This window comes from Plectropomus leopardus, chromosome 13 (assembly GCF_026936395.1).
Source record: "Plectropomus leopardus strain MGB_pleo_1.0 chromosome 13, ASM2693639v1, whole genome shotgun sequence".
Lineage (NCBI taxonomy): Eukaryota > Metazoa > Chordata > Actinopteri > Perciformes > Serranidae > Plectropomus > Plectropomus leopardus.
Window position 1 is genome coordinate 5,266,893 of NC_142188.1, and position 11,131 is coordinate 5,278,023.

The 11,131-nt window shown below is 39.1% G+C and overlaps 1 protein-coding gene across 4 annotated transcripts in view; it reads left to right on the forward strand.

The window, feature by feature from the left end:
* Positions 1-5,283, forward strand: part of hectd2 (HECT domain containing 2) — a 60,258-nt gene extending 54,975 nt beyond the window's left edge. For 3 of the 4 annotated variants that reach the window (XM_088086334.1, XM_042502176.2, XM_088086335.1), the window contains one exon: positions 1,570-5,283. In XM_088086334.1, the coding sequence (XP_087942460.1) occupies positions 1,570-1,690 (121 nt within the window). In that variant the 3' untranslated portion in view covers positions 1,691-5,283. The remainder of the gene's footprint in view (positions 1-1,569) is intronic. The other variant, XR_006106576.2, reaches the window with a different exon arrangement.
* Positions 5,284-11,131: the final 5,848 nt, after the last annotated feature.

An 11,131-nucleotide genomic window follows, 5' to 3' on the forward strand; every position in this document is an offset into this window, starting at 1 on the left:
TGGGAGTGTACACTGATACCCCTTTTCCAGCAAATACGCTCTGGATCTTAAAGCACTTCCGTTCAGGACTCTTGAAACGTTGGTGCTCCAGCAACCAGCTCCCATTTCCACCAGTTTTGAGCAGAATCGATGTGTCATCAGTGGAGGGCGTGGTGTAACAGAGCTAACAGTTGTATTAATGTGAATTACATTGATAATATCCTGCAAACTTTTGTTCTGTTAGAACAGATATTTGTTTTTACCCAAAAAAACAAGCATGGACCAACTATCAAAGAGACCACTGCATGCTCGTTTTTGTCTGAAGATTTCTCACTTGACTTCTCCATCCTCTCTTTCCAAATTGTAGAATAAGACACGCCCACTGATTTTTTCATGGAAAAATATGCTTTTTTTTTTGGTTGCAGCTGAGAACCAACATTTTGAGTTCTGAATTTATTTTTGGTTGAAATGCTATTAGGGGTTCAAATTTAGGGAACCAAAAATGAAACAGAACCAAATACAGACTTTTATGGGTTTTTTTAATTGCTTCCAAAAAGCCACAGTGAACACAATAACAGAGGGAAGCTCAGTCTTACACAAAACTTTAATATCTTACTCACACACACAATCTACAGACAAAAGAATCACGACAACACCACAACAGCCTTCACTGACTCAACTGTCTGTCTCTTCACTTTCTGATTTGATTATCTGTTTAGTGTTTGAGTGGCATCACAAATACAGTAGATAAGTATTAAAACAACCGTGTTCAAAAACGGTGTTTTTGAATTTGATGTCCCTGCAGTTCAGATTGTTACACCCCTGTTGTAAATTCAAATTACACCTGTCTTTGAGTGTTTGAGTGCAGTTTTTGGCCTCTGTTAAAACTGTAATACAGGGATGACACAGATAAGGTGACAGCCTACGTCATAATCTTTTAAAATACGTAGTGTCAAAAGAAAACATCAGAGTATGACTTTACAGATGAAGCATTGAGAGAACAATGCAAAAATGCAGTGACTCAGTTAAATGTTACATTCTTCTCCCGGGATATCCGACCTGGCCGCTGAGGTTACATGATGTAATAACAGGCGTTTGGGCCGCACAGTAGGAATAAAAGAGGGGGCATTCTCATTAAAGCTTTTATTTGCAATAAAAAGTTGCATGATATTGTTTGTACTCAGTAACTGTTTTCTCCTCTTTGTGGGTCGTAATGAATCAAATGCACTCACAGTCTGAAGGAGATACCTTTAAACTTTAACTGCAGAGAATTGACAAGTTGCCTCTCTGCTCTTCTTTGTGCTGATTGCTATAAATCCTCTGTGCTATTGAGCTGAAGCATCCAGATTTTAGAATCTGCAGATTATTTGCAGCAACGTCCATATTTGCAGCATTGTCAACTGTTACGGCTACATATGAGTTTGCACAGACATGGATGTAACCTGAAACTGAGCGGTTCTTGGAGACATACAACTTTGGTTAAAACAAACTTTGACAGCTAAATGTTTCAAATCATATCCAAATTATGATTGAATAACTATCTTTGCTATTTCCTCTTCTTTCTCTCTCTCTCTCTTTCTGTGTCTGCAGGTTGCCGATCTCTCACACCTGCTTTAATCAGATCTGTCTGCCTCCATATCGAACCAGGAAGGAGCTTAAACACAAACTCACCATCGCCATCTCCAACGCTGAGGGCTTTGGCTTAGAGTGACACTGCCTGCACACACACACACACACACACACACACACACACACACACACACACACACAAAGACTTATAATCCACGCTAGCTATCTGTCACAACTGCCGCAACGCACATTATGTATCTCTGTGGTCCTGGATCAGACTGTAGAGGAAACAAATCTCTTAACAAGTGAGTTCTCTTGTCAGACAGTACTATTATGGACTGTGATGCAGTGTGTGTTTTGGGAGTTGGATTTATCTCTTTTTTTTTTATGTTGAACTTTTTTTTGCAGGAGACACGATGGGAACTTTTCCTGCAACAGCTTCAGAGAAACACAACATACCCTTTGATTTGCACACAGACTGCGTTCGCTCTATTATGAGACAACTCCAGAGACAGTTATATTTTTGATTTCTAGATGTTACTTTAAAGAAGAGGCCTTCCAAACTCTCTGATCAAATCATAGTTACAGTTTCATAAACATTTCTGGTCCAATACCATTGAAAGCATATCAGTATGTGTTCTGTAAAAACTTTGTAGCAACAAAACAGCAAACGACTCTTAAATTATAATAGGTTGCTGGTTTACTCAGGTGATTATTATTATCAATAGTTCTATTTTTAAACAGAGTTCCAGATATTTGCCGAACATTTTATGGACCAAACTAAACTGAAAGTGTGTCTGCATCTGAACAGAAAATCAAAAGTCACATTACAAATCGCAAAATGACATGGATTCACTGAGCAATATTACATCCTTGAGCGTGACATAAAAAATAAAAAAAATACACAGGGAAGAATTTTAATGATAAGAGGGAAAAACGACAGAGAAGAGTGTCAGTAAAAACATATTTCTGGATGTTTGAGATGTCTGTGTGTTAATATTTCCTGTTTTGTGTTAGTTCTGACTTCACCGCTTTGGTGACTTTTTAAATGTATATTTTTATGAAGGCATAGGAAATGTGTTTATATATTGTTAGCTTTGTTTGCAGCACACGGTCAGGACATAAAGCTTTGCTGGGAGAAGAATGCTATTGTGTATCATGAGATATAGATTGTCTTGTGAAGTTTTGTGATTGTTGTTGTTTTTTGACATTGCTGCAAAAAGCTGCAGCAGAAATTTTTAAATTTCGTCTGAAATGTTGTGATATTATTGTACAGTTGAACCAGAGCTGTTCAGTTGACAGTTCAGTGTTTATGTTGTTTTGTTGAATCATTGCTGCCATCAGGCTGAGGGATGAGCAGCGGGTAGATGTTGCCTGGTAGTCGAGTGTCGTACTGAAGATGAAGCAGGATTGGAAGCAGCCGTTCTCTGGATGTCCTGTTTCTGTGTGTTTATGTAGGTGAACAGTCAGTATAGTTATCTGAGTATTGAGATATTTTGGTGATTGTGGCAAAGTGCTTGCTGATTATTACATACAAACATTACAAAAGAAACTTCAGTTAAGTTCCTATTTCTGGCATTCAGTGTTTATAAACGTCCTTGTCAGATCAATCTGAAAATACAAACCCACTGTGTTTCTTCCTCATTTAGAGACTGAAGTTCTTCTTTCAAGCCCTGTGCTCTCTGCTGCCAAGGTGGTCAGAAATGTGATTGCAGCAATATTCATTACATGTTTTACATGGTCTGCCTGCCTTGTTACTTCATGGAAACCAGTGTAACTTCACATGTTTCTGCAAACCACGAATGTGCTACATTTGCACTTTATTATGTAGCAGCTCTGTTGAACATTGGCGTTTTTACGCAGTGGTTAACCTGGTTAGCTTTATGCACAAAAAACACTTGTTTATAGTTAGGAGAAGATAATGTTTGGGCTTAAAATACCTGTTTTTTGTGGTTCTCAGCGGCTCACCTGGTAGTCAGGCCCTGTATGTGCAAAGCTATATCCTGTCTGCAGGTTCAGTTAAAACCCACAGCCTTTTGCTGCATGTCATCCCCTTAGAAATGTGGGTATGATACATATAAAACATGCAAATGGAACAAACTCCTACTTTGCAGAAATGTACAATTACGACATTTTCTTCTTGTGACTGGGCTGAACACACAAAAAGAAAAACTATTGACAAACTGCACAATGCACAACTCTAAAAAAAATAACTCCAGTAATTGTAGACTGGACTGAGGACGACATCTTTGTTTTTTACATAGAGTGTTTTCAGTATAAAGGCACCGGCTCTTTGTCATGTTTTTTTTTCTTTTGAAATTTAAATTTCATCTTCTTTTGAGTAGGTCCTGACTTTCAAGATTCAATTAACATGAAACTTCATTAGCAGATGCGTCCCTCTCGTTCTCGTGCTTTGATTGTGGAAAACTTTTACTCAGTACGATGATGTCGATTATTTTGTTCTTTCCTACTCTTATGTGATCTCAGCCGCTCCAATTATGAAGGTTAAACACAAATAACTGGCTTATGATCACATGGAATATGTACACATTGTGTTGCATAACTTTCACGTACAAACAGTGCATTAACAGCAAGCGACCGAACAGCTACTGGAGGACTTTGAAAGTCTTGAAGTGTGAATGAGACCTTACTAGAGAATGCCGACTGTAACCTGGTACGAAGTGGAGCTGCTTACACAGCATCCGACTTCTCTAATGCTTTGATAGTTGCCAAGTAGATCAGTGAGGTTTGGCTTTTTTACGTGATCGTTTGTGGTAGCCAAAAATACATTGAAGATCCAATGAAGTGGAAACTGTCTGCCTTTGGTGCAGCTTTATGTAACGTTTTTGGGTCTCAAGCTGCTGCTGTGTCCTGTCTGGAGCTGAGCAGTGCCGGCTTTAAACACTCAGCATTGTCCTGTGTAGAGTTGCCATGGCAAGATGTTCAAAGTCCTAAAAATGAACTGGCAAAGACCCAGAAGTAACCAAGCAACAGTGAAGCAGCTCACATCAGTCTGATCTGGGTCACTCATTGACTCAGTCCCACTGAGCGTCTATAGCTGCTCAAACAACAATGGATCCTTTTTTGTCATTTAACGACAAGTCCAGAGCAACACCAGGAGCCAGAAGTATTTCTTGTCCAAGCATCTGTTCGAGGACATCGTGCCACATTCACATCACGTCGGACTTATCAAACAAGCTGCTGACCGGAAAAAAGGTCGTCATCCTTCTGCTAATTCCAAAACGGTCAAATTTTATGGCTTTGAAATGGGAGAGGATGTAGCAGGAACTCGTACTTGGACAAATGCAATAACAGGACGTCAGAAAAGTAGTTTTTTTTTTTAGATGTTATTCTGGTCTGTTGATTGTAAATGGGACCAAACTGTGTCAGGTTATACAGTGGGAAGGCTGCGTGAAGACCTGGTCAAAAATCAATTTGAAAATAGTTCAAACTGATTGCAAGAGTTTGTTGAGATGTAATTATTTTAGAACGGTGGCGTATTTCTGATGTTTTTTTATTATTATTTAACAAATATAAACCTTCAGGTTCATCCATATCTGTTAAATGTTGTGTACACTTTGTTCTGTTTGGTTTTAACGTGAGTTGCGACAGTTTGTAAAGACACGATGAATGAACATATATACTGTGCTTCTGTGTTGCGCAAGTCTTTTCTAATGTACTGTATGTCCTGCATCGACAGTAAACCTGGGCAGTAGGTCATTGCTCTCGAGTAAAGATTTGCCTTCTGTGCCTTTTTTTTTTTTACACCTCACTTAAAATTAATTTATCCTGACATTCCCACTGAGGGCTGCACACGACAATCACAGTCTTCTGGTTTAGGATAAGTGTTTGATAAAATATTCAGACCCCTGCACTTGTTTCACATTTCAAGTTAAATGTATTTTTTCCCTTATCTCTATACACTCACCTCAGAATAACACAGCAGAAATAAGATTTTATTTTTGTTAAATTAACTTATTTTTGCTTTTTTTGTTTTTTAAGAAAAATTTAATTGACAGAAGTACTTGAATTCTTGGCAGTGACACTTGAAACTGAGCTCAGGTGTCTCCCGTTTCTCTTGATCATCTCTGAGATGTTTCTTCGCCCCGATTTGAGTCCACCTGTGCTTAATTCAGCTGATTGGACTTGATTTGCAGAGGCACACACCTGTCTGAATCAGGGCTCACAGCTTACAAGGCAGAGCACAAACCAAGCTGTGAGGTGGAAGGAACTGCCTGCAGAGCTCAGAGACAAGACTGTGTCCAGGCACAGATTTCAGCAATCTTTTAAAAAATTTTGCTTGGTTAAAGGTTCCCAGTAGTACAGTGGTCTCCATAATTCGTAAGTGGAAGAAGTTTGGAATCTTCTTCTTCAGCAATCCAAAATCCAACCAATAAACACCATAGACTTTTTGAGGAGAGAACCAGGGTGAGGAGAAATACTGTGTTGGTCTTCAGAAAAACGGCATCCCTGAGGCGCCTGTTAGCTACAAAATAAGATGTAGGCTCTAAATTTTAAAAACAGTACATCGGTACAATCCACAATGCAATGTTACAGAAAGAATTTTTAAAAAAGTGTTATTGGCTTCATGGTTGGATTGAGTTTAGGTCATGAACTGTTACCTTTACACCCCACATTCACACACACACACTCTCATATTCTGCGTTTCTCTCTTCTTTACTGTAAACACCAATTAATGCTCGATGATGCTTTTTCTCAGGCCCACTGTCTTTTTTTCCCCTCCGTCTGTCTGTCTGTGTTGGTGAGGTGCCCTACTTTAAACCCGGGACTGAGGGAAGTTATCGTTTATTAAGCAAACAGAAGTATGTAGGCCATGGCCAGCGCCTCTTTGTCACTCAGTAACCAGCTAACAGTCCACTATTATGTTTTTTAATAGGAGAGCAGACGAGCTGACAGGGCAAATTTCACCCTATTAATTTCAAAAATAATCACACTGTTGTGCCAACTGTTTGGACAATGACCTTAAGTTGGTCCCCTTTTCATATTTGCTGTTGATTCAGTGTGGTTTAACACTTAAAATGCCTTCATTCGATCACATGCAGCTCATCCTGATGTGTTATGTCATAAGTGCACGTTACAGACACACAGGGGAGGAGTGGAGGTGGTGCTGGAGTCATTGGTGGCTTGTTATTGACACTAATACATACCCACAAAGTCATTTTTAGACACTTGAGTCAAAGTCTCTGTATTTGTATTTGTTTTGGGGTCGTTGAAGGGGTGTGTGCAGCGACAATTTGACCTATATTCTCCTCAGGAGGCTGCAGAAAGAAAGGCTGTGCCTCCATGATACAGTAGGCAGGTTTCCATAACAGATTTGCAAAAAGCTTAAGCAAATTTCAAAAACCACAATTGCAAAATGAATGCGTTTCCACTGAGTGATGTTATACGACTTCTCCTCTCGCAATAACATTCCAAGAAGCACGGCGATGGATTATCAGGTTTATTTCTATTGCAGCCACCCCACTAGCCGTAATTATTTCCAATCAAAGGCGACGTAGGCGTGTTATGCGAGCAATAATGGAAAGACAAGGCCCTTATACATGGGAACGGCCACGTATGAGATATTTCTGGGTGCTGACAGTCCACGATTTCAGAGAGGAATTGTGGATTCAAAACTTTAGGATGATCTGCTCAACTTTCTCAGAGTTATTTGATGCAATAACAGCTCTTGTAGCTCCTGCTGCATCATGAGAGCCAGTTTTTACTGACAAGCACATAGACATAGCATCATGTGAACAAGTAAAAGCGAAAAAACGTCTATAACATTTATTTGATATTTGCAATTTAAATTTGTGCAGTTTGAGGGTTAATGGAAACCCGCCTAATGTGTCATGAGCTTCTTCCTCCCACATGCCGACAATGATCTTTATTCAACAAATTTGTTATTTGTTCAGTGTTATTTATTATTTGTTGAATAAGTTATTAACATGTTCTTATTACATGACCTGATTTTTTGAACATTTTTTGGGGTATTTTTTAATTATTGGCATTTTTGGAATTTTTATTTCTAAGGCAAATTGGTTCATATCATTATTGCTATTTGAAATGGAAAACTTTGAAGCTCAGTATCTCAAAACCACTCAGACAGAAACGATTAATTCTGAAGTGGCGAGTGACTGGGACTATACCGTGGTTTTAACTTACTGTTCCTCAGTTTTCATCAGATCAGATGCAGAAATGTGAAAAACTACAATTGCTCTAATGGCCACTTGAAGCTGGCTCCAAAACTGAGTAAATCTCCACCGACCCTCATGTTAAAATGCTCGACTTTACAGCTGAAAAAACACGTTTTCAGCCTGGTACAAAAGGTTTTGGTCTCTAAAGCTAATTTCAACATTCATGACGACTGTATGGATGGTGATTTTTTTCTTTTCTATTTTTAAACTCACCTTTTACATTTTCTTAAGGCTCAAAGTTAATCATGTTTGAGAGTGGGGCAACTTGAGTGAGGCTGTCCGCTAATGCCAATGAGGCATGCCATGTCCTCACCACAGCAGCCGTGGGTTCGAGTCTGGCTTCGGCCCTTTGCTGCATCGAGGCTTCAAAACAGCAGTCCACGGCAGCTACATCCATTATCAATACAGTGTATGGCAGTGACTCGCTGGGATCTAACATATCTGTAAATAAATGTGATTGTTTGTTCTTGGTAGTTCGGCTGTGGCTCAGAGACACAACACAGTCAGTGAAGGTGTTTTGTAAATGCTGCCTGTGTTGTCAAGTTTGTGAATATGTTTTATTTTAATAGCCTGTGTTGTGTCTATTTACATGCGTGTTCTCAATTTGCAGTGTGTTGAGCTCTCGGCGCCACCGCACAGAACAACCATTTCCTTCCTTTAGTCATGGCCAACACTTTGAGACAGGGCAAAGGCATAAATGACATCAAATTAAAAAGTCTCACCTAATTATTACAGTTATAACTCTGACCTCTATTAAATTATAGTGTTGCACCTCTTGGGCACTCCTGGTATTGTCCTTTGTACAGTAACACACCTCATACCTGAGAATCAGTCAGGAACAACAATCTGTAAAAACAGATTTCAACATATTACAACAGTATTTCTCAGTAAAGATGTTGACTCAGATGATGATGCCGGGCAGGGCAGGTAGGGAGACAGTTGGTGACGGAAACTGTAACGTATGAAATTCCTTCTTTCTTTTCATTCTTCTTGATGATCCAGTTTAAACTAAATATTTATACAGTATCTGCAACGCACAATTCAATAATTCCTGTGAAAGGTACGTGTAGCTTCTCCGCTCCAGTTTAACCACTGACTAAAGGCGTTTCTGTCATTAACAGGCTTTTGTTACACAAGCATGTGGTCACACATGTTGTCAGTCCTTGTTGTTTCAGATGTTAATGTCACCTGATCACCAAATTAAAGAAGCAGAGAGAAAACACAGCATTACTACTTCTAAACTCCATTTATATAAACTTTCCTAACAAAAGAATCTGCAAATGCACTTTTTTTCTAATGTTAATATTCCATAAAGAGAAATTTAAATATTGTCTTCATGTCAATTTTCTTCTTCTTTTATCACCACAGTTACATTTTGATTTTAATCAAACTTCAATTTCAATTGAGAGCAGAATTACTGAAGAGTCAATATAATTGTAACACTTTTCACTATTTTACCGTGAGATATTTTTGTAATATTATTTGGTTTCAAAGACCTCCATGTGTTGAAGTGCACATGTGTCTTAATTGTGACATTGTTAGTTACAGTCGCAACATGACTAAAAATCACCATCAAACAAATTGTTTTTATGACATATTAACAATATTTAAGTGCTAATATTAATATGTTAAAAAAATACAAGAAAAAAGATTAAAAAATAAATGATTATCATACATTTTATATCTTGTAATGTTTAGCACTGTGGCTGTTAACTTCACTAAATTTTCAGACAACCTCATAAAAGACATGAAGGTGAAGGTGTGGTCCAGTTGTGGGCTGTGCTTATATAATCCATTTCCCCGCAGTGATAATGGGCGTAACACGGAGCTGATGACAGATGATGCAAACTCAGAGTCACTAACGCAATTTGTCGGTCTGCAGACAACTATCAGCTGTGCAATGGGCAAATGATTTCGACCCTAAAAATGAAGCACTCTTCCTCCAGGGGGTCATATTAAACTGCGCCCTCTCCACGGGTCCTGCTGTCTGTAGCATCGCACCAAGTTTTTCCTCCTGTGGTTAAATCCTCCCACAGACCGCGTCCTCACTTGACCTCTGAGGCTGCTCTCTTCAGTCTTGGCAGGTGTTGGTGAAAATAATTCAACTTGATGGTCAATCACCTGCAGAGAGAAAAAAAAAACACGCAAACTGTGCACTTGCATCATGAGTGTATGTGCATAAAACCACAGTTTGTCTATTGTTATTGGGAACGATTAATGAGAAAACAAAAGACGATTTATATCAACATATAAAGTAAATTGTCATTTCTTCAAGGAGATTATGAAGTGCTTAATGATATATTTTCCATTCAAGCTTGTTTTGCTGGATAGTTTGATGGTTGATTTTATTTGTTTTGGAAATGTAAATGCCAAAAAAAAAACAACAAAACACTGTTGTATTTGTTCCCACCATCCTTTTCACTCCCTCATGTTGAAATCTGCCTTTGAAACACACACACACACACGCATGCACGCACGCACGCACGCACGCACGCACACACACACACACACACACAGACACACACAAACACACACACACACTCTCAGCCCTACAAACTCTTGCTGTTTCTGCTCCAGATGTGAAGAAGCGGCCTTTGTGTGCAGCAGACTCTCAGCCCGTTCGCGGTCTGGAGGAGTTTCAGAGCTTGACTCGGCAGATTTACAGACTTTAACACTCTGATTCGGGAGAGAGAAAAAAAGGAGTTGGCAGAGAGCGAGAACGGTTACACAAGCGGCTCTTTTAGCCTCGTCACTGCTTCCTCATCACGCTGAAGGGAGAGTAGTGCTAATGTCTTCTGCTTTTCCATCTCCTCATCATCCATCAGATATTCCTCACATAGATTTTACTTATTTAGCTGAGTGAGTCAGCCGAATGTTAATCAATGAAGGGGAATCTCCTACCTAAAGAAGTATTTGTACTGCAGTCCACATTAGGCTCTGCTTTAGCAAACATTATTGAAATCCAAACCCTTAAATGTGCATATTTAAGACAAGAGGTTACTGATACTGATGTTAAGGGATTTTCTGAGGGCTCTTTTCCAGAATATGACATCTGTCAGCGAGTCCAAAATTAAACAGTGCGAGACTAAGCCAAATTGTTTGGATTCTTTTTACCGTCTTGCATCATTAGTAATGCTGATATATTTATGTGTTTGCTTTGAAAGATCAGCACCTTCTTCAGGTTTTTAACTAAGAGGCGATTAGACAGACCTCACTCTAAATCTGACATAGAAGCAGAATGTAAAATTAAGGTTAAAAGCTGTCACTCTCTGTGATCTCATTGCATTTAAACGTACCACTGCGTTGAGTAATGATTCACTGATGTGATGCATGTAGGAGCTTTAAACAGTCACATAAAAAGCAGAGGGAGCCTGTCAGGGAGCATC